The sequence below is a fragment of the Thunnus maccoyii genome, chromosome 17, assembly GCF_910596095.1.
Source record: "Thunnus maccoyii chromosome 17, fThuMac1.1, whole genome shotgun sequence".
NCBI classification, from domain to species: Eukaryota; Metazoa; Chordata; class Actinopteri; order Scombriformes; family Scombridae; genus Thunnus; species Thunnus maccoyii.
This window is the reverse complement of record NC_056549.1, coordinates 23,949,358-23,974,097: the sequence shown is the minus strand read 5'-3', so window position 1 is coordinate 23,974,097 and position 24,740 is coordinate 23,949,358. Positions and strand designations below refer to the sequence as shown.

The following is a 24,740-nucleotide window of genomic DNA, read 5'->3' as shown; positions in this document are numbered from 1 at the left end:
AAAGAAAAAGGGGACGCAGCCAGCACTTCCTGCTGGACTCCTGCAAGGCTTCAGATCCCTAGACCCAGAGATTCCCAGTGTGAACTGGGTGGCGAGCCGAACCGAACCACTGGTATTGAACCTGAGATGCGTGCAGGGTTCCTTGGTTTCTCCTTTCTCACAGACCGTGTGGTAGGACTAAAATAGACAGTGATACACTGACATTTGGTCGGAAAAAGGGCCCCAACGCAATAAGGACTAACTTTGGGAACAAAGGGTATCTTTTGTTTTATTTTCCATACATTGTTCTTTCCAAAAAAAGCTGTTGTATTACATGTTGACTTTCAGCTTGAAATAACAAGTGGCCACAAACATACAAACCATTGTAGTCTGTGTCATTATTGATGTTCAAAATATTGGCTCTTAAAGGCTTAGTGTCTTCTGTTACTGGTCCAGTTATTACTATTGACTACTACTTACCTGTGCTCTGTTATTACATCGTAACAAGGGTTACAGAATTAGCCAGCCAGCCAGGAGCCAATTAATTTGAATATCAATACTGAAATCATGTCCAATATGGACTTTGTACAAAGGTATGATGTTAAAATCCCAAATGCAGTTATTGTTAATGGTCTGACACAGATAGCTGATCAAGATGAACAGGTAATTGATTATCTAAAGAAGTATGGCAATATTGAGAGATCCCTTGTTGTTGATGATCTATCAGACGAACTCTACCAAAACCTGATCGTTGAGTACTCGAGTGGTTCAGCCTTGGAAGGCTTAGAACCTCACTTGCCGCATACGTACACAGTACATAGCAATCCCCCCATTGCCTATGAAGTAAAGACACTAAGCAGTGTGTACACTACTAAGATCGGCAGCAATGTTACCAAGACATATCTGGCTGAGCTCAAGGAGCTGGCTAAGCAGAGTGGTAAAGATTATGGTGAGGTGCTGAAAGAAATGATGTCTCAGATAGGTGAAGATGTTGAAGCTATGCAACCCCGAGCTGAAGGCTCTCCCCCCATACTTGCTGAGCCCACTGTCTTCATACCTTCACCTCTGGGCCCTGAGCAACAGCCTCTCATCTCATTCTCAGATATATCACCAAGCAATAATGGCTTAGGTGCCACTGACTCTGCCCTACTCATTAATGAAAAGAGATTACCATCCCTTTCGTTAAGTGATATGAATTCACCTGAAGTCCAGAAGGTCGTGGTTGAGCACATCGTACGGAGACAGGATGCTGTCCCACAAGTGCAATCCCCAGTGAGACTCCGCTCCTTCTCTGGAAAGACCCCCAGACCTAATAATGAAACCGACTATGATACTTGGCGCTCACATATTGAGCTGCTCCAAACTGATTCCAGCATGTCCCCCCTGCAAATATCCAGAAAGATCTTTGAGAGCTTGCTCCCGCCCGCAGCTGATATTGTCAAAGGGCTACGGCCTGAGTCACCCCCTTCAGCCTATCTACAGCTACTAGACTCAGCTTTTGGCACTGTGGAAGATGGGGAGGAACTTTTCGCACGATTCCTGAACACCCTCCAAGATCTGGGTGAGAGGCCCTCCGCTTACCTCCATCGGCTGCAGCTAGTTTTAAACCTTGTGATAAAAAGGGGCGGGGTTGCACACGAGGAAGTAGACAGACACCTTCTTAAGCAGTTCTGCAGGGGGTGTTGGGATAATGCCTTGCTCAACACCCTGCAACTCGAACAAAAGAAAAGTAGTCCACCCTCATTTTCAGATCTCTTGCTAATGATACGCTCTGAAGAAGACAAACAGCAAGCGAAAGCCAGTCGTATGAAAAAACATATGGGTGCTACAAAGCAGAAAGCCCAGTTGCAGTTCCATGGTGCATATGCCTGTGTGCCAGAGGAGAGTCATGAGATCGGCCTCAGTGCTATTGAGGACTTGAGGAAACAGGTGGTTAGTCTACAGAGTCAACTAACCTCATTCATGCAATCGAAAAGGACAAAGGGGGGTGGCAACAAGGGAGCAGCTGGGAAGTTTCAGAGTAGAGTATCAGGGCCAGATGATGCCAAGACAGACATGCGAGAACCGATCAAAAAGAACCCGGCAAACAAACCCAAACCCGTGTACTGCTTCAACTGCGGGGAAGATGGACACATTGCTCCATCTTGCACCAGCACAGCAAACCCAGCTTTAGTAGCTGAAAAGAGGAAGCAGTTTGAGGAAAAGCAGCACAGGTGGGAAACACAAAATGGTCCCAGCCCGCCTTTAAACGAGTAACAGGCCCTGTTGCGGGACAAACAGGGGCTGAGGAGAGTCAACAACGTCCCCCAGATGTAAAAAAACCCCCAGCTGCAAGAGTCAAAGCCCAATCCTGTTCCAGCCTGGAACATGTGTATCGAAACCCACCTTTCCGGCTTCCCAAGCGGTTGGTTGGCACCAAGAGTACAGCTCGAGTGACCATAAAAGACGAAGCAGTCAACTGCCTGCTTGACACAGGTTCACAAGTAACAACCATTCCTCAGTCGTTCTACACACAACATCTTTCAGAGCGAGAGATTAAGCCATTATTCAACCTCCTAGAGGTAGAGGGAGCAGCGGGGCAGTCCGTCCCCTATTTGGGCTATGTTGAGTTGGCTGTAACTTTCCCAAAATAACTTGTGGGGGCATCAGTTGATGTAAACACACTTGCCCTAGTCATACCTGACTTTGAAGCCGTCACAGAGCCCCTTGTGCTTATAGGCACTAATACCCTTGATGTGCTCTATGACATCTATTCCAAAACTGGAATGACACATCAGCCTACCCCGCACGGTTACAGAGCAGTCCTTAAAATACTTGAGGTGAGACACAAGCGGGCAAACGACATCGAGCCCTGCGGTGTAGTGAGGCTACATGGGAAGAGCTCCCAAATCATTCCAGATGGTGAAACTGTTGTACTGGAAGGAGTTGCTCCAATGAACGGGTTCCAGAGCGAGAAGTCCGTTCTTATCGAACACCCATCTTCATCCTCCTTGCCAGGTGGTTTGCTTGTTAAAGCTGCCCTGATTGACCTTCCCCAACGGCGGCCCAATAAGCTACCAGTTGTGATCTGTAATGAGTCTGATCATGATATTGCCATTCCTGCAAAGTGCACAATAGCACAGATCTGTACTTACCAGACCATATTGTTAAAGGAGCACAGTGTGGCCAAGGCACCTGAGCCACTCCAAGGGTCACCAGAGACAAAGCTCTCCCAAAAGCCTGCTCTAAGCTTTAACTTTGGCGAGTCCCCAGTCCCACCTGAGTGGAAAGAACGCATCTCTCGGCAACTCAACAACATGCCTGACGTGTTTGCGCAACACGACTCGGATTTCGGCCGAACAGATAAGGTAACGCATCACATAAAGCTCTCGGATGAAACTCCCTTCAAATTGCGCCCTCGACCAATCCACCCACAAGACCTTGAAGCAGTTCGGAAACACATCCAAGAGCTTCTTGATGCAGGAGTCATCAGAGAGTCGGAGTCACCATTCTCGTCACCAATTGTGGTGGTCAGGAAAAAAAATGGCCAGGTCCGCTTGTGCATAGATTACAGGCGTCTCAATCTCCAGACCATTAAGGATGCATATTCTCTCCCCAAACTTGAGGACACGTTCTGTGCTCTCAATGGCTCCCAGTGGTTCTCTGTCCTCGATTTAAAATCAGGGTTCTATCAGATAGAGGTTGAGGAGGCAGACAAACCAAAAACTGCTTTTGTGTGCCCTCTCGGTTTCTGGGAGTTCAATCGCATGCCTCAGGGAGTGACGAATGCTCCGAGCACATTTCAAAGATTAATGGAAAAGTGCATGGGAGACATGCATTTAAAGGATGTGTTGGTCTTCCTCGACGACTTGATTGTGTTCTCCAGAACCCTAGAGGAACATGAGGAGAAGTTGATAAAAGCGCTCTCTCGTCTCAAAGAGTTTGGTCTGAAACTGTCCCCGGAAAAGTGTGTCTTCTTTCAGACGTCAGTCCGTTACCTTGGCCATGTGGTGTCCAGGAATGGAGTACAAACCGATCCAGAGAAGATCTCTGCCCTTAAGACTTGGCCAATTCCCCAGAACTTGCGAGAATTAAGATCCTTCCTTGGGTTTGCTGGGTACTATAGGAGGTTTGTTAAAGGTTATTCCAGTATCGTGAAGCCCCTCCATGATCTAACTTCGGGTTACCCACCTTCTCAAAAGGAGGCGAAGATGAAACAGAAATCAGAACAGTACCATAATCCAAAGGAGCTCTTTGGGGAACGATGGTCCCCTGCTTGCCAGCAAGCATTCGAGACCGTCATCAGTAAACTTACCACCGCACCTGTGCTGGGTTTTGCGGATCCCCAGAAGCCCTATGTTCTCCACACCGACGCCAGTGCCACCGGGCTTGGTGCTGTCCTGTATCAGGAGCAAGAGGGTCAGCTCCGAGTTATTGGCTACGCGAGCAGAGGGCTGTCCTGTAGTGAAAGTCGCTACCCAGCACATAAATTAGAATTCTTAGCGCTAAAGTGGTCAGTCACTGAAAAGTTCAGCGATTACCTATATGGTAACCATTTCACCGTTGTTACTGATAACAACCCGCTGACTTATATACTAACCTCAGCAAAACTGGATGCGACAAGCTATAGATGGCTGGCAGCACTGTCCACATTCTCATTCAAACTTCTTTACCGGCCTGGAAAGCAGAACGGTGATGCGGACGGCTTGTCCCGTAGGCCGCATGGAAAGTTAGAGGATGACCTCAAATCCCAGAAGGAGAGGGAACGCATTCTCCAGTTCACCCGAGATCACCTCTCTGATCCAGAAAACATTGACGCAGTCGATCAAGCAGTCGTGCAAGCCATCTGTGAAAGACAGCTTATCTACAGTGTCAATGATGATGAAAGTAGTGCTGATAATGTTGCCCTAGTTGAGTGTCTTGCCATCTCTGCTAATGCTGTGCCAGACAGCTACGAGCAAGAAGGTCAAGTTGGAGGATTGCCAGTCATCCCCCATCTATCTGAAGCAGAGCTGATAGATAAACAACGGACAGACCAATGTATAAGGCATGTCATTTCCCAAATCGAGTATGGGGACACATCACCCCCCACCTTGCGGAATCAACTCCCTGACCTCCCACTCCTGCTCCGAGAGTTAAATCGCCTTGAGCTCTTGAATAATGTCTTGTACAGACGTCGTCAAGAGGGTCCCAAAACAACCTACCAACTTGTGCTCCCAGCTGAGCTCCGTGATACAGTTCTGACCAGCCTACATGACCATATGGGTCACATGGGAGTGGACCGTACAATGGATCTCGTAAGGTCCCGATTCTACTGGCCGAGGATGGCTGAGGATATGGAGAGGAAGGTGAGGACATATGGCAGATGCGTGCGGAGGAAGGCACCACCTGAGAGAGCGGCGCCCTTGGTCAATATTAACACCACTAGACCCCTTGAACTCCTTTGTATGGACTTTCTCTCTCTTGAACCTGATAAAAGTGGGACCAAAGACATCCTTGTGATCACGGATCACTTTACCAAATTTGCGGTTGCCATTCCTACACCTAACCAGAAGGCACGCACAGTGGCAAAGTGTCTGTGGGAGAACTTTATGGTGCACTACGGCATGCCGGAAAAGCTACATAGCGACCAGGGGCCAGATTTCGAATCTCGCATGATAAAAGAGCTCTGTCAAGTGGCTGGCATACAGAAAGTAAGGACAACCCCATACCACCCTAGGGGCAACCCTGTTGAGCAATTTAATCGCACCTTACTAGACATGCTAGGCACCCTTCAGAACCAAGAGAAGTCTCGTTGGCGTGATTTTGTAAAACCCCTGGTCCACGCTTATAATTGCACCAGGAATGACGTGACAGGTTTCACACCATACGAATTAATGTTTGGGCGCCAGCCTCGCCTGCCGGTTGATCTGGCATTTGGATTACCAGTGCGTGGCAGCCAACACACATCACATTCCAAGTATGTGCAAAACCTTAAGTCACGGCTCGAGAAAAGCTACAAAATAGCCATGGATAACGCTGCAAAGACAGCACACAAAAACAAAACACGGTTTGACAGGCGTGTGACTGCTTCAGACTTGGAAGCTGGAGACCGAGTACTGATCAGGAATGTCCGCATCCGAGGGAAGCATAAGATCTCAGACAAATGGGAGTCGATTGTCCATGTAGTGGTGAGCAGAGCAGGCACCCTTCCTGTCTATACGGTTAAACCCGAAAACAAGGATGGTCCTTTAAGGACACTGCATAGGGACTTACTCCTCCCATGTGGATACCTACCAACAGAGGAAAGCATTGAACCTGTTCAGCAGCCTGCAAAGCGCAGACCAGCAACTCGTGCAAATCCTGCTGTAGATGCCGATTGTTCCTCGGAGGAGGAGGACGATGAGCTCATTCCAGTCTACTGTTTCAACCAACCCCCAAAAGCTCAGGTCCCTGCAGTGCATGAGAGCCCAGCACTGCCTGATCCACCTATGTCTAACGAGCAAGATACACAGCATACTGAACCTCCAGATGTATGTTCTGTCGAGAGCCCAGTGAATGCTCAGAATGCTGATTGCACTCCCGAAATTGACAAGCCACCTGATATGTCCGATTGTACGCCAGACAGTCCCCTGACACTTGACAAACCTACCAGCCGTCAGGGTGACACTGAGTACCTATCTACTGAAAGAGTAATTCTAACCGAACAAATACATGAAATAGACCAACCCGGAAGTATATGCCTTGGGGAAAAAGAAAACTTACCTGATAATGTTGATGACATCTGGAATGAACAGCTTCCAGTGCTCTCTGACATGTCAGAGAGTGAAGAGGAGAAAGGAGAGGATGGGTTGGATGAAATAGAGACAGAGATTAAAGAGGAGACGGAGAGACGAACAGGAACAGATACCTCTGACAGAAGATCAGAGAGGAATCATCAACTGTCAAGGCGACTTGATTATGCTGAACTTGGAAACCCCTTTGTCACAGTGGTTAAATCGTTCTTTCATGGACTGACCACAGCACTAGCAGGTGCTTTGAGTGAAGCTGAAAACTCCCTATATTCCCCTGTCCTGCCCTCTCAGATAAAACATATTTGATCACTCCCATGTACAGGGATGTACATGAGTTCAGGAGGGGAGAGTGTAGCCCAGGCTCTAAAATGACAGCCTATAATATTAGAATTATCCCTTTAAAACAATTCATTTTATTTTGAAACAAACAAATAATTAATTTAGGGTGATTATATACATTAAGAAAATAATAATACGAAGAACTATTAAAAAGTGTTGGTATAGAAATAACATTTGGAGTAAATATTCAAATAACTCATATAAATGACTACATCTGTTGAAAGTTGTTTAAAATCATGAAACTATGTGCATAAAAGGAGAAACACAGCCAACATTGTATTTTCCAAGCAGCAGTGAAGGGCTCAGTATGACAAGATCCCCAAATAACAAATCAATGAACCCCACTAGTCCCAGGTGATCAGCTGCAGTTCCGCTTCCTGTTATAACTTCCTGTTTTAAAAAACAACCTATGCTGGCTACCTCGAGTGCTGATGGGACATAGAGAAAATAAAATCTTTTGTCATCCGTTGGGTAAGAACTAAAAATGATCTTCTGAACGAAGTAATATTAATTCTAGATGATGTTAAACAGTTGCTGACCGCCATACTGTTGCATTTAAGATTGTAAAGCAGCGTGAGAGGCCGGATGATTTTCGCGGGTCTGCCGAGGTGAAATGCTGTAAACCTCGTTCATACTTTGACTCAGCGGTGAGTGAAAACACTATAAAACCTGTTAAGATGACTGTAAGGCAGCTGATATTTATGTTAATTGGCGCTGATAGCCATTAAAAGGTGCTAATAGTGCTCTATCTGAGACTGTGTTTTGTGATGCTAGTAGCGTGTTAACTTGAGCCTAGCCACTTAGCTGGCATGATTATTTGGTGTTACGTGCAATTTATGTTTATTTTATGTTTATAGTAATTAAAGAGGTTAATATTTAGTGCAATCTCTCACTGTTACCGGTGCAAGGAGAGACAATTAAGCACGTTAAGCCTTAATGCCTCACGTTACTATTAATGTTTACTGCATTTGATGCAATTTTGGCCAAATTAAAGGGGTACTCCACAGCATTTTATTTTATTTTTGTAAAATGTACTTTTGTCAGTTACTTGTGTAACCACATAATTTTGAGTATTTGTAGATGGTTATTAATGTGTATTTGAACATGATTATAAGAAGCACTTTGAATGTATTTATAGTTACACAACTACAAATGAACACTTGAAACTAAAGATATATTTTTGTTGTACAACTAAATCTTTTTGAGAACATGATTTGAACTAATTAATACAAAATATTATTATTAATTGGTAATAATTCGTGGGAGATTAGAAAATGAACATGATTTATGCAGACAGCATGAATGTAATGAGATATTTGGATCTCATCTGGCCTGTCTCTAGGTCAGGTTTTTGGTGATACCATAAAGAAAAAGGGGACGCAGCCAGCACTTCCTGCTGGACTCCTGCAAGGCTTCAGATCCCTAGACCCAGAGATTCCCAGTGTGAACTGGGTGGCGAGCCGAACCGAACCACTGGTATTGAACCTGAGATGCGTGCAGGGTTCCTTGGTTTCTCCTTTCTCACAGACCGTGTGGTAGGACTAAAATAGACAGTGATACACTGACATTTGGTCGGAAAAAGGGCCCCAACGCAATAAGGACTAACTTTGGGAACAAAGGGTATCTTTTGTTTTATTTTCCATACATTGATCTTTCCAAAAAAAGCTGTTGTATTACATGTTGACTTTCAGCTTGAAATAACAAGTGGCCACAAACATACAAACCATTGTAGTCTGTGTCATTATTGATGTTCAAAATATTGGCTCTTAAAGGCTTAGTGTCTTCTGTTACTGGTCCAGTTATTACTATTGACTACTACTTACCTGTGCTCTGTTATTACATCGTAATAAGGGTTACAACAGTCTTCACAGTTATAGGCCCATTGTTAGTAAGAGGAGAAGAACACTTAGTAGCCAGACTAATGACTGAGTCTAGCTTACTCAGACCAATGACTGAGTAAGCTCATGTCACCTGTGTCACTTTAACTCAAACTGACAAACTGTTCCTATGAAACTATGTGTTTTCTTTACACTTGCAGGTGAATTTCCAATCAGAAAAGTGACAGAAAACTGAAGCAACAATGAATGCCACAACCACATCAACAGCAACAATCCTAAACTCAACTCAATGTGTTGATATTGGTGCAAGTGCCATTAGTGACCTCAAGATGGCTGTTTACATCCTGGCTTTTATCTTTGGTTTGATCTTCAATGTGCTGATGCTGGGTCCCATTTTTCGAGAAGTGCAGAGGCAAAATGTTATGGGCATCTTCCTGCTAAACCTGTCCCTCTCAGACATGCTTTACCTCTTCACCATACCTCTTTGGATCAATTATTACCGACAGGACCATCACTGGAACCTAGGTGTTATGAGCTGCGGTTTTGCCGGCTTCTTCTACTACTCCAACATGTATATCAGCATCTACCTGCTCTGCTGTATCTCTGTGCACCGCTGTTTGGTGGTCACGTACCCGCACCGCTCCAAAACCCACCGTACATCATATTACGCCTGGACACAGTGCGCCATTGTTCATGTTGTAGTGGTGGTGCTGCACATCGTGTGGCTGATCTATGACAATCTCAAAGATACCCATGATGAGGAAAACAACAATGACCGTTGTTATGAGACCTATCCCATGCAGAGGCCTGTTGCCTTGTTCAACCTCCTCCGAGTGGGCTTTGGCTTCCTGCTGCCCCTGCTGGTGTTGACTGTCTGCTACTGGAAGATACTAGCCACTGTAGGCCAACGTCCCCACCTGAATGCCCAAGCTAAGAGGAAGGTCCGCATGCTGTCTTTTGGGGTAATTGGCATCTTCTCAATTTGCTACGCTCCATATCACATTATCCTGCTCGCACGCTCACTAGTCTTCTACCAGAGTGACAACACCCAACCTGATGGAAGTTACTGCCAGTTTGAACAGAAGATGCATTTCTTCTTCTCATGCACACTGGCACTGTCCAGTCTGAACTGTGTGATGGACCCTCTGTTGTATGTATTTGTCGGTAATGGAGTCCAAAAGGAGGTGACTCTCTGCTGGAGGAGGAATACAGGGACGGAGAGAGAGGACTGTGTTCTAACTAGACATAGTAGAGGAAAGCCTAATAGCAATTAAATATGAAAAGTAAGCTGCATATGTGATATATGGGTAGAAATATCCACCTGTGCACTTGTATGCATATGTGTGTGTAGATGTGCATGCATATGATTATGCATAATACTGTCGCTGTACTCATGTCTTCATCTTCAGTTTTAGTGAGTGAGTAGCTGGATTATTCATATCCCATCAACCCTTCGTATACAGACAATCAGAAACCACATTGCCTCATTTGTCTGTTTTTATCTTCCCTCATATCCTGCACATAGAAGAGGGGGTCAAATGCATCCCAATTATTCAGTTAGGGGGAGCAAAGTTATGGTTTTGCTACGTCAGTTTTTGTCTTTTTAAAAATAAACTTATCATCATACAGTCCCCACAATCAGATGATTATATTTCAGCAGCCTATATCAATGATCATTTTTCTATTTTCAGCAAATGACAAACACAAGTATAAAAAAATCTGATGTTTTTAGACCACCCCTTGAGTGGTTTCAGTCCAACCCATCGTGAGAGACAGACAACTTGTTTAGACTTCTGCAAAATACTCTGCTTTAGTTTCAGCTTTAGTCAGATTTTGGTTGGAATTATTTTTAAATATGATGACGCATCACATGTAGATCCCTTAGAGTAAGGGGAAGTAAAGTCTAGTCCTCAACTACAATGGCCCCTTTAAGTCTTGAGGAGTAAAAATCACCTTCTGAGTTATGCATTAAAATAGTCCTTGATTTAAGATAATGTAGGTTAAAATGATCTGCTTCTGAAGTTATGATTATTCATTCCTGTTTAATATTACAACTACATCAGCTAGTGGTGCTAATACCTACCACTAGAACCTGTGTGTGGGATTGGAATTAGATAGTTGTTGTGAGTCCATATTATTTGTGCTTTGTTGCAATAGTTAGACTTTGAAGATGCCTTGTTAGTATTGAGAACAGCAATAGAATCAAAATTGCACAAAAACATGCTTTTGTCCAATGCAAATATTAAAACTGTTATTTCACTCACCTTGTTACATCCTTGTACTTATTTATTTGTTCTTGGGTGGTGTCATGATCCTGTCACAGTCTGGCTTTATGTCCCTTGGTTGTCATTCTCCACCAGTTCACCAGTTGCCTCCGACTTTTTCCCTGTTTGTTTAGACTGGACCAAGTGGGAGAAGGACAGATATGTTGCAGATTATATTAAAGGACCACACTTGAGATATTATTGCATGTTGCATTGAACCTTTGTCCAGACATTTTACTGCCTACTGCTTGATTTGAAGAGCGTACAGGACTGAAGTGAAATCTGAAATACTTTTGCCTTCACCTGGGACCTGTACTACGAAGCAAGTTCAACATACACGGGATATCTTTTTGTTATAACCCTTTTTTGTTACTAACCCTGATAACCGCAATAACGCTAAGCAGTCACATGATGGTGGTTATCAACTTGGTAAGTCAACCCTGGTTGGTCTAGCCCTGAGCATGTTCACATAAAAGGGGCGGTGTTTGCAGCATATAACCACTCGCAAACAAGTCTACTGGCAGCAGAGCAGCATACTTCACAAAGGAAGAACAAACTATAATATTAAACAAATATGAAGAATTAAAACACATCATCCAGGCAAAGAGCAACACAGTTGTAGCTACCAAATGCAGGAAGGACAGCTGGTAAAAAGTTAATAGGCTTATAATATCTGCACCATCATTAGGGCACCAGTAGATCTGACTATAATTACATTTGTTTATTCCATTTGTAACCTGGGTCACAAAGGGTTAACAACACAGAAGTGCTTCAGCCAATCAGAGTGCAGGTCCACAGCACCGCAGGCAAGCTACACAGCGTACACTAGTCAGACGCTGGGTGACACTGTTGAGAAAGGACCTACTGCTGAACGCTCATAGAAGTGTGTGTGTGAGAGGCTGCTCACTGAAACCTGCCAAGTGACACAGAGGAACTCCCGAATTGGTCAGGTTTTTTGAGTTGATTTGAAGTTAATGGCGAGCCGAACCAGACGAGACCATTAGATCCCTGGATTGAAGATCCCTGAACCGAGAGCCCAGAGCCGAGAACTGTCAACCTTACCTCTCTCCTGCCACGGCGGTAGGGTAAACATCTTAACTGCACAAGGCCAGCACCACTTTCATGCTCAACCCCCAGCCCTACTTGCACAATCCAAAGTCCCAGGCTCTGAGTTCACTTCATTTTTTGACTTGATTTGGAAAAGACACTTACCTTCTTCATTCTTCTTCAAACGCATTCCCTGTGCCTGTGGAAGGACCGAGCCATAACCAGCACTGGTTTAAATGAGTGGACTGAGTATTCATACTATTGATATGGTGTATTATTGTGCCTTGGTTAAAGTGATTCTGTTATTGCTAGAGCAGTGAATGGTGAACTGTTGCAAGGTTGAAGAGTGTTGTGAAGTGACAATATTGAACAGGATATGGTTCTGATATTGTTACCTAACTAACCTTGGATCCAGATATTGAGGATTTAGTTAACCTATAGAAGGGTGCACCCAGTCAAAACAGGAAAATAGTTGAAAAGAACTCAGTGGTTCAAAACCAAAAGAAAAAGTGACAGAAGAAATAACTTGTTGCTAAATTGAAACTGAGAAACTGTGGAATTGAACTATTAACTGCACTTAAAGTATTTTTATTTATTTTGTTTATTTCAAAAAAAGATAATACAAGGTACCAGTTTGCAGCTTCTTGTCTCGTGTGGTCATTTAATGTTGCAAATAACCATTTCTGCCTCCTGTCCGAATCTGGTATCCTCTGATTCTGGTCCAACATTATTAAAATCCTTACTAAATAGTAGTGTTAGAAGCCGAGTGCTACACATTACATTAATGTGTTGCTTAGATGTAGTCTTATGGCGTGTATGCAGTTTTTCTTTAAGCTGCAACCCTGGTGGTGTAAAACTGATGTGGGAGCAAATAAAAAATAAATATAAAAACATAATTAAAATCAGTAAGTAGCCTTGCTTTCATATCTTATAAGCAAAACAAGTAGGTGCGTAAATCAGTCTCTGTTTTAGGATATTGGTATACAACAGCGCGATGACATGGCTTTGACATTACTTGCAGCCAACAGGATAAAGAATGAGATGAAAAAGACAGGAGGGAGCCCTCCTACACAGGAGTACACTCCTGCTGAGGAGCTGGTTCTCTCCGATAATGACGAATGGAAGGAGTGGAAGGGGGTGTTTCTTCAGACCCTGGTGGAAGTGTCAGCTGTTCCCAACAGGCCACATTTGTACAGGGTATGTGTCAATGAGTCAATGTGAAACTACTGGGTTGCTAATGAAAGACAATTATACAATATACTAATTATTGTGGGAGTAAGTAACTTGTATTTACTTTCTCTACAGTTGATGGGGAGACACTGGTGTTGTTTCAGGTTGGAGCAGACAATGTGAGGTCTCTCTATAAGAGGACTTTAGAGCTTGATATTGACTACAAAAAATATATGATCAAAAAAATGATACTTGAGGTGGAGAAACTGGAGTACGAAAAGAAGGTACTTCAGTAAAGTAATTTATTTCCAGGCATGGGAAACAAACTAAAATGTATTTTTCCTTTTTTCCCGGAACAAGAGAACAAAAGATTAACCTAATTAAAGAAGAATGAATAAAGACTAAATGAAAACACAAAAAAGGCCTGTTTGTGTGTGTTTATGCAAAAAATTGCTGTGTGATGGCCTCTCTCACAGCCCTGCCTGTATGGTGGACTAGTATGATGGGGTCCACTACATCAGAGTGTTGTAGGCTGACAGGAGGGATCCTCTCCTTCTGTATGGTGGCTATATGGTGGAGTACAACACAGGCCGAGATGATCCTGCAAGCCTGGTCTGGTGCCACCCTGAGCCCATGTAGGCAAGTGAAGCTGGCCTTCAGTATCCCAAGTGTCATCTCAATCCTGACCCTGGTCTTGGTAAGGGCCATGTTACGGTAACAAAATTACAAGCATTCACATGGCTGCCACATCGTATTTGCAGCTGTTCTCTTCAAGGACCAAACGGGCCTGATAAACCATAGACATATGCCTATCATGCTTTGTTCTACATGTTATGTGAGTGAAATAATGTGTGTCATTGCTTGTAAAGTAGGTTGCCCTGCACTGACAGCTCTGGAATATGTCTCATTTAACAGAGGAAGACAAAGTGACACAAAAGTTGATCAGATTAAGGTCACAAAATGACCACCTCTTTACTGGAAAGAGGCACACTGCCAAGAAGGCCTGGTTGTGAGTTTACTGATTTATATCTGTTTTCTTCATGCTATTTTGCTCACCAGCACAAGCACCCGCATGGTGTGACAATCAATGCAACATCACACTATCACCATTGTCCACAGACCCACTAAATTTGGGGACATGATAAGCCGTGTGCCAACCAGTGAACAGTGAGGAGTATGTGTACCTCATGTGACCAGCCTTGTGTGTACTTTGATGGCAGGATCCTCATCAGGGCCTCCATTGATGGACGGCCCAGCCTGTAATCAGGCATGAGGTCTTGGCCATCAGAGTACACATCAAGGACTGGCACATGGGGATTTAGTTGTGCATGTATCTGTGCCGTGTCAACCTACAAAATAAAAGAAACTGTGTTACTTCCCACAATTTATCTTAATGGTATAACAACATTTGTCTGAACTACCTGGAACATGAAATGTGTATGACATAGACAACATAAAAACTATTATATGTTGAGGCTATTATGTGTGCTTTCTTTTGCCTACATGGCTGAGATATACTCCACCTTCTGTGTAGGCTTGTGCATGTGATGTATGAATATAACTTACAATGTCATTGTTGTACAGTCTGATGTATGAATATAACTTAAAATACTTGTTTTCAACATTTTAACATTGTTTTTTCACTAACTCCTCAAATAAATCTAAAAATCTTTTAATGTTGGCTTGCCCAGCCTGGAAACGTTCTTCCTCCTTTTGGGCCTCCTCTTTGAGCAAGGCCATTAAAGCCCCCCTGGAGGTCCGTTGTTTTTTGGTGGGTGGGGGACAGGCAGAGGTGGATGGCTCATCATCCGCTTGTGTGATGGTGCCACTACTTGTGCCAGGCTGTACCAAATCTTCTTCTTCCTCCTCCTCACATGCCTAGCTACAAGTAGCAGCCCCAGCTCCAGGGATGATGAGCCACCACTGGAGGCTACGTCAGCCACAGGCTCATGGTCCTGGGGGGGGGTCTTGATGCAGACATGGCAGCCATCAATGGCGCCCACACACCTGGAGAACACTGGACTGTTGGCCAGCCGTGCAAATCCCTGACCAACTTTGTCCATTGCTCCGGCAGTGGGCAGCCTGAATACCTCCTGGCGAAGGGCTGCAATTTTCTCTACTCCAGTGTGCACCAGTCTGCAGACTGTGGACTTGAGGACATGAAAGGCCCCGGACACCACACCGTATGATAAGCCGTGTGCCTCATGTGACCAGCCTTGTGTGTACTTTGATGGCAGGATCCTCATCAGGGCCTCCATTGATGGATGGCCCAGCCTGTAATCAGGCATGAGGTCTTGGCCATCAGAGTACACATCAAGGACTGGCACATGGGGATTTAGTTGCGCATGTATTGATGCCCTGTCAGCCTACAAAAGAAAGGAAACTGTGTTACTTCCCACAATTTTTCTTCATGGTATAACAACATTTGTCTGAACTACCTGGAACATGAAATGTGTATGACATAGACAACATAAAAACTATTATATGTTGAGGCTATTATGTGTGCTTTCTTTTGTCTACATGGCTGAGATATACTCAACCTTTTGTGTAGGCTTGTGCATGCTATGTTTGGAAAAATGCTGTGATGTCTGATTAGACAACCTACAGCTATCAGTGTGTTTGATGTATTTGTGATGTGTTACTTCAAATACTATTAAAGCAATATATTTGTGTGATTATTACCTCTAGTAAAAGTAACGCTGTACACCTCAGGCGTGCTCTCCTGTGTCCCATGCGCTCCTGCTCCTGCTGGAGCATGTCCCATACTGAAATCACTGTGCTAATGACTGTGGTTGTATTTGACATACTTCTTGTAGATCACACAAATTTGGTCGATCATTATCTGACACTTATAAAGGCCTGGTATCTGAAATTCTAAATGAGTTGACAGGATTCAGCTGGCATCACAGCTGATAGTTTGTGGAAACATCTAATTACATTCAGCAGCTGAATTGCTGATAACAGTGATTGGATTAAATGATGCTACTCATCACAGTGACAGAGTGAATGCCATAGCAAGGCAAGGTTAAGGACAATTCAGTCATTGCAGTCAATGGGCAGGTAGCCAATCATTGTGGCAAACAATGACAAGTGACTCAACAACAATGTAAAAGCAAGTACATGTGTACACAGTATCATGAAGGTGGGGGTGGGGGCAACTACAGTGGAAACCGCTTCTAGTGATCAGGATTACAGTGATCAACCACTTATATGGATGAAAAAGCTTGGGACAGAAATATTCCTATACAAATGCTTTTTTAAATAATTTACTTATAGTAATGAAGTAGTCTGCTGCCGTGTTCATTTTGGGTCTTTTAGATGAATAATAACATAACATTAACATAACATTCCGTTAACATTTTTATTATAGCTTGTGTTTTTATTTATGAAATAGCCTATCCTGTTTTTATGACACTTGTGTGGCAGTAGCTATATTTTTCTCTGTATGTGGGCTATAGCCGTTTTTGTGCCTAAAGACAATTCCTCGTAGAATAGGCTATATGAAAGCCTTTTAACATTATATTACTCTGGAAAAAAAACTCAGCACAACATATAGGCTTACTAACTTCACACAATAAGGCTGTTTAATAACTGTTCATTTTGCCAAAATGGTCGATAACTGTATAGTAGCTAAACACTGTCAACTATGCAGGAACCCACCTGTTAACATACTGCATCCTTCTTCATATCTGACAGGATTTACCGTTCCAAATATAGTAGTGATTTTCGTAAGTTTGGCAGAAAATTCAGCAGACTTTTCTTTGTTGTGCCATTTTTGGGCACTGCTTTGATATTTTCCTTTAATTTTCTAAGTGTCTCTGACAGCGGTGCCGATGCTGTCACTGAGCTGTATTGATTTGAATTTCCCGCCAATGTATGAATTGGACCAAAAAATTTATGTTCAAAATACAGACAATATCATGACCTGAACCCTACGTTGCAGTAAAAAAAAAGATCCACAGTCAAGTAGAATTTATTACCAGAGCATATTGTTCAAGAAAATACCAAAGATCGGTTCAAAGTTTTGTTAAAACAATATCTCCAAACATTTCAGGAAACTAATGAAAAATGGTGCAAGAAATAAAATGTAAACCTGTATGAAAGTAGAAATCACCTATATGCAGAGAACAAGTAACATATTTACACACCCTTTTTCTTGGAATTACATGTGTGAAAGTGCAGGATAAATAAATATATAATTTTGGGATGTCATCAGAGAAGTATTTATGTTGATTAAGAATGACTATTTGTATGAAGAAAGAAAAAAATCAAGTTTACTATGAATTCTTGAACAATTGTAGTAGATTTATAATTTGTTTTTGGTTTTAATATCCCATTGAAAAACAACAATTTAGTTTCTCTTCTGTGTGTACTTCATTTTTAAGTCAATGATATGAGCTGGTGTGCTTGTTGTGTTCACGTGGTTATAGTATGTTGACTGTATGTGTGCTGGACGCCAGGAAGAATTGCCAGTGATTGTGCCGGTGCTACTGGGGAAGGAAGGAAGGAAAGAAAGAAAGAAAGAAAAGGTAAGCTGCAGAACTTCAGAAGAAAATGTCTGTAAATTGATGCAGTGCAGATTATTGAGCTGCACAGAGAAGCAGATAATAAAGCAGTTTAGTGCAGCTGTGAGACATCTACAACATGACCAACATCTGTCATTAACACACTGTACTGAGAAGCAGAGACAAGATCATAAAACACTGAAAAATATCTGGACAGTAAAGACAACTAGCGAAAAGCTTGCATTGGAGACTACAGTAAGCAGACGACAGCTGGTATGAAATGATTAAGGAAAACAGCCACTCGATGAATCCAGTGTTGGTTTGAGCCGTCAGAGGCTAACGACAACTGAGCTAACGGAGACGTGGAGGACAGCTCAGCCACAGTAACACAACCAACACAGTCCTGAAGAACAAGAAAATCTCCCAGGTCACTTCCACTGTTCATGTTGTATCATTACTTTAGCCTCACTGTGTTTTTACAGAGCTTGTTAAGTCTAATTGAGGCAACAAAAATCTGTTTATCTAATCTATTTAATATTTCATACTCTCCATTTTACAATTCATTCTCTCTGTTTAATATTTTGTGCTCTCAGGTTAACAATTCTCACTCTGTTTAATATTTCATGCTTACTGCTTAACAATTTGTACTCTCCATTTAACATTTTATGCTATGGTTTGGGTCCACTTTCCCTTAGAGGGAAGGGTCACTGCAAATCAATACAAAGTTATTCTGAGTCATCACCTTTTATCCTATGATGAAACATTTCTATCCTGATGGGAGTGGTCTCTTCCAGGATGACACTGCCCCAATTCACAGGGCACGAGGGGTCACTGAATGGTTTGAGTATGAAAATGATGTGAATCATATGCTATGGCCTTCACAGTCACCAGATTTCAACCCAACTGAAAACCTATGGGAGATTTTGGACCGATGTGTAAGACAGCACTCTCCACCACCATCATTAAAACACCAAATGAGGGAATATCTTGTTGGTGGTAGGCGTAAAAATCAGTGGGAAGTATGAGATACTTATCATCATACTTGATCTCAAACGTATGTCATAGGATGAAGAGATACTACCCAGATAGCAAAATTGCTGTGGCCCAGATCTGGCCCACACCCGACACTTTCGGCACTTTCATCCGGCCCACATACCGCATGGAATGATGGCACTTGAGCAGTCTGCTCCTGTTTGCCAGATCTGGGCCACAAGCAAGCCATATGTCAACCAAGAACAAACCAGATAAACCAGAACTGGCCCACACCCAGAATACACATAACACATAAGAGCATTGTATCTTTACCAAAAAAGGCCCACATTTCATTTGAGATATTTGGGCCATATTTGCTATTTTACATGTGGGCCATTTCAGGCTCACATCCATTTTTGTCCGGGCCAGAAGGCGGCCAGCAGTGCCACATCATTGCCTGAAGTGGCCCACTTCCTTATGCTATCTGGGTATTATGGTCAATTATACAAATACATTATACAAAAATACAAATATACACATTTCAGATATAAAGGAATAGATCAGGTAGGTACTTAAAATCAATTTGAGATGTTACATTAATTTGCATCAAAAGACAATTAACTGTTAATTAGTGAAAAGTTAATATGTCATTTAACAATTCAATTATATTCATTATATCTGTCTTTTCTCTGTAGATACGTAGTTGTTGAAGTGTTTCAGGAAATGATCAGTGTGGTCACTGAACTGAAAGTATAACAGTCCTCATGTAGCAGTGGCGGTATACACTACCTTCAAATTAAACTTGTGGCAAGGTTTGTGTGAGTGGTCACGTACACAATAGTCAAAGGGTTCTTGTGGTTTAACTGAGAATGCTGTTGCTAGAAAAAAAAATCACATGAGCTTGTTATCTTTTCAAAAAAGCATAAGATTTTGTTACTACACATCAACATCATTGGGAACGAAAAAGAGTTCATGTGAAAAGTAACTTTCACAGGGTCCACCATTTTAAAAATGTCATGCACACTTCACAACCCTTGAACTTGGAACGATCACAGAAATTCTACCCACAAGTTGTGCTTTTAAAATGTCAACTCCGGACATATGAAAGCTTTCCTTGTAAAGAGTTTGACACAGCAGAGTGAGGTGACTTTAACCTGCCAGGGTGTGATACAACAGTTTTACAATTGACTGCAGTCTTGCTATAAATTTGTGTCTTTAAAAGCAATGTAGTTCGACATTTGTGATGTAGTATCAAATTTACAAGCAGACAACATGACTTAGGTAAGTAGCAGCAGTAGAACATGCCTCCCTTCAGGTTTGAACCTGTAAGCTACACAGAGTATCTTTGCAATAATGAAGATAAAATATCAAGACAGAGAGCACAGAGTTGCACATAAACCAGTAGTAACAGATTTTTTTTACTACTTGCAGCAGAAACAGTAAAGTTGCAGCCAGAAAATCAAAACAGTGAGCTAAAAGATGCTATCAGGCTCTGCATCAACCCTTTTCACACACAAGTAGTTGTGTCCAATCCATTGTTAATATAAAAATACTGATTATAGCTGCTTTAAGAGGTGAAAAAGCTCCATTGTGATGTACATTTACACTATGAAAAGACATGTATCAATGTGAAAGTAAAATTGGGAAATAAAGGTTGAGGTATGTGACGTGCTTTATGGCTGTCTCCCCACAAAGTTTCAGCTTCCTTTAAATACAGTGTAATACCGGAAGAATATTCAAGTTATTTCAGCATCTCAGGAGTATAAACATCCTCATTATATCTGCTCCATCACAGTCGAGTGTTTCTCTTCAAACCTTAAATCTACTTCTGTCTTCACCTTTTTTTGTAGTCATCCCTTTCTACTCTCTACTTGCTGATACTTCAACTGTGGCTGTCTTGTCTCTATCTTGTGTAGTAATTGTTTGAGAGCATCATGTGGGATTGTAGTGGTTTGACTTTATGTCAGCAGCTGTGAAGAGTCTCTTCTTAAGCTCGTCCTCTGACCCTCCTGGATTGATCTGTGGAATGTGTCTGAAACTCTTCACCCACTGGATAGATTCAAAATCAAGACACACCTCAAACCAAAAACAACAGGTGAGGTCATTAATGATTACATTTCTGGTTGTAAGATTTCTGGAAAGTATACTAGACTTAAGAAAAAATGCCTCAAAAGAGTAACAATGAAAAGGTTAAAAATGTGTGGTATGTTTGCATGTTTTTCAGGCAGGTTGTTAAGAGTATTCATGTATTTTGAAACCACACTTTGCTAGTTTTTTTTTTGCCTCCAGTGGACTGCTGACAGGGAAAGACGGCATGCTTGAGGCTGTGTGAGTCAGCATTGCAAGAATAATTAGGCTAGAAATGTTGAATCTCTGCAGGGCTGAATGTTTTTCTGCGGCTCTCCCAGCAGTGGTCACTACTACAGACTGGAGAGTACAACAGAGAACTGCTTAACATGAAGAAAGAGGGAAAATTCACAGGAATGTACTGGTGGACTATGAGATCTCTGAAGCATAGCTTTGCTATTAGGGAGGCAAGCTATGACAGATGGATTTTGGACGTTTGGAAAAAAGGACATTTAGGATGAGATAAGATGAGATAAACTTTAATGTCCCAAAGGAAATTTGTCTTGGGCAAAAGTACTACACAAGTTACAATCAAGTGATACATGACAAAACAGTACATGGACAAAAATATACCTCATTACAAGACAATACATGACAAAATATTTCCTGTACAGAAACATACCTCAATGACAAGAAGATGCAGTGGTGCACTAGTTTAAAAAAGTGCCGAACTGAACTATGATCACACAATGCAATAAAAGATCACTAAATATTAGATTCACTAGACAGTGCTGTGGTGCATACATGCAAAAGGTAGTGCACACAGCTGCGATCCAACAGTAAGCAATACATGACCAACATGATCAATGTAATTCAAAAGCGACCACTCAGACACCAGTTGATTTCATTCAACTAGAACAGATAAGATATTGCAACACAACCAAAGACCATAACCATCAGATGTTGCACGTAACCCAAGATAACGTAAGTGAAACATAGATCACATTGTAAACAATGGATTTAATCTTAAAAATTCATACAACATACTACCTAGACTAAAAACTACAGTGCCTTCCACCTTATAGCACCTCCTTCACTGTACTTGAGGCACTACTAAGGATAAGTTATTGCACATAACCCATGGCAAAAAGTGAGACATTATTCACTTTGTAATAGATAAAATCTCAATAATCATAGAACATACTACCTAGACTAAAAAACAACTGAGCCTACTTCCTTATTACACCTCCTGCACTGAGCTTGATGCACTACAATCGTGGGGGTTCAGCTGGTTGTTTATTGAGTAGTACAATAGATGTTGGGACAAAGGAAAGCTTGAAACGGTTACTTTTACATCTGCTAGCTCTATAACGTCTGCCTGAGGGTAACAATTTAGTTAGGGAATAAGATATGTGAGCCTATGTGCCTGTCTGACCATCGTTCTCTCATAGGATGCAGCACATTCCCGTTCTTGACAGAAATGCTGATGTTTTGCTCTTTTAAAGCCTCAAGGTTGTATAATAACAACCTGGCTTAGTTCAATTTCTAATATTAGCAAACACATAGTTTGCTCAGATGAACAAAATGAGTAAGTGAAGGTTGGATCAGCTGTGTAAAGCAGGCCTGCATTGGGATTATGTGATCAAATAAATTTAAATATTGTTTAACGTGAAAAATAGACAATGATTACTAGGGATGTGCAGATGATCCAGTATTTGTATTTGTATCTATATTTGTTGAGGCAGCAAAATTATTTATATTTTTATTTGAATAAAAGTGGAAAGAGTCTTAGAAATCCTGTTTTTGTTTTTATTATGCTTTTATTTTTAGAAAATTAAAGTGTTACAATAAGTGTTCATGAATAAACTACCTTATAAGGGAGGTCCCCACACTGGGTCTTGACCTGGAGTCTCCCAGATCATAGATAACTGCGCTGACTACTGAGCTAAAACTTTACTCATTGCAGACAGACTTCTACCTATTTATACACCCATAACACAGACACAGTGTGTAATGTGTTGGGAAGAACATCAAAGGTGGTTACTGTTTTGCACTTTTCATTTATTGCCTATTTTTTACAACCTAACTTTGCGGAAAGGGAGCAACAGGTTATGGAGAGTACCTTGAAAGCACTTTGCTTGTGTCAGTAGCTCAGCTTTATCTCTGGGGAACACTCTCAATGCCGGGAGTGATGCTCAAATAAGGAAATGTGCATCATGCAGCAGGTGGATGCGACTCCCCTCGTTTAGAACAGTGGAGCAGAAGACAGAGACTGAGAAAGTTATGTTACTGATCTGTGCGCTGGTATTTGACAGGGTTTTTTTTCTTCCTGAAAACAAGTAATTTTAAAAAATATTTGTACGAAACAAATATTCATAAAAAACCCACTATTTGTGCTTTGCTGAATAATGTATTTGTATTTGTAATCACCCCTAATGATTACCTTTAGGCTAGAGGAAAGAGGAAATCCCACACTAATTGTAAAAAGCAGCGATAAAAGCATATGACATGAATAGAACAGTCTTCACAGTTATAGGCCCATTGTTAGTAAGAGGAGAAGAACACTTAGTAGCCAGACTAATGACTGAGTCTAGCTTACTCAGACTAATGACTGAGTAAGCTCATGTCACCTGTGTCACTTTAACTCAAACTGACAAACTGTTCCTATGAAACTATGTGTTTTCTTTACACTTGCAGGTGAATTTCCAATCAGAAAAGTGACAGAAAACTGAAGCAACAATGAATGCCACAGCAACATCAACAGCAACAACCCTAAACTCAACTGAAGCAACAATGAATGCCACAAACACATCAAACTTAACTCAACAGTGTGTTGATATTGGTGCAAGTGCCACTAGTGACCTCCTGATGGCTGTTTACATCCTGGTTTTTATCTTTGGTTTGATCTTCAATGTGCTGATGCTGGGTCCCATTTTTCGAGAAGTGCAGAGGCAAAATGTTATGGGCATCTTCCTGCTAAACCTGTCCCTCTCAGACATGCTTTACCTCTTCACCATACCTCTTTGGATCAATTATTACCGACAGGACCATCACTGGCACCTAGGTGTTACGAGCTGCAGTGTAGCCGGCTTCTTCTACTACTCCAACATGTACATCAGCATCTACCTGCTCTGCTGTATCTCTGCGCACCGCTGTCTGTTGGTCATGTACCCCCACCGCTCCAAAACCCACCGTACATCATATTACGCCTGGACACAGTGCGCCATTGTTCATGTTGTAGTGGTGGTGCTGCACATCGTGTGGCTGATCTATGACAATCTCAAAGATGCCCATGATGACAAAAACGACAATGACCGTTGTTATGAGACCTATCCCATGCAGAGGCCTGTTGCCTTGTTCAACCTGCTCCGAGTGGGCTTTGGCTTCCTGCTGCCCCTGCTGGTGTTGACTGTCAGCTACTGGAAGGTGCTAGCCACTGTAGGCCAAAGTCCCGGCCTGAGTGCCCAGGCTAAGAGGAAGGTCCGCATGCTGTCTTTTGGGGTAATTGGCATCTTCTCAATTTGCTACGCTCCATATCACATTATCCTGCTCGCACGCTCACTAGTCTTCTTCCATCAGGTTCAACCCGATGGAAGTTACTGCCAGTTTGAACAAAAGATGCATTTCTTCTTCTCATGCACACTGGCACTGTCCAGTCTGAACTGTGTGGTGGACCCTGTGTTGTATGCATTAGTCAGTAACGGAGTCCAAGAGGAGGTGACTCTCTGCTGGAGGAGGAATACAAGGACACAGACAGAGGACTATGCTCTATCTACACATCGCAGATCACAGCCTAATAGCAATTAA

General features: G+C 42.3%; 2 protein-coding genes across 2 annotated transcripts; both read left to right on the top strand.

The window, feature by feature from the left end:
• The first annotated feature begins 8,727 nt into the window (after nucleotides 1-8,727).
• Nucleotides 8,728-11,277, top strand: LOC121882448 (G-protein coupled receptor 4-like). The gene has a single exon (XM_042390708.1). The coding sequence runs from the start codon at nucleotides 9,151-9,153 to the stop codon at nucleotides 10,180-10,182; it is 1,032 nt and encodes a 343-aa protein (XP_042246642.1). The 5' UTR covers nucleotides 8,728-9,150; the 3' UTR covers nucleotides 10,183-11,277.
• An 8,302-nt stretch (nucleotides 11,278-19,579) lies between these two features.
• LOC121882804 (G-protein coupled receptor 4-like) lies at nucleotides 19,580-24,740 on the top strand. The gene is made up of 2 exons (XM_042391248.1): nucleotides 19,580-20,961; nucleotides 23,631-24,740. Exon 2 carries the CDS (start codon nucleotides 23,673-23,675, stop codon nucleotides 24,738-24,740), a length of 1,068 nt encoding a protein of 355 aa, XP_042247182.1. The 5' UTR covers nucleotides 19,580-20,961; nucleotides 23,631-23,672.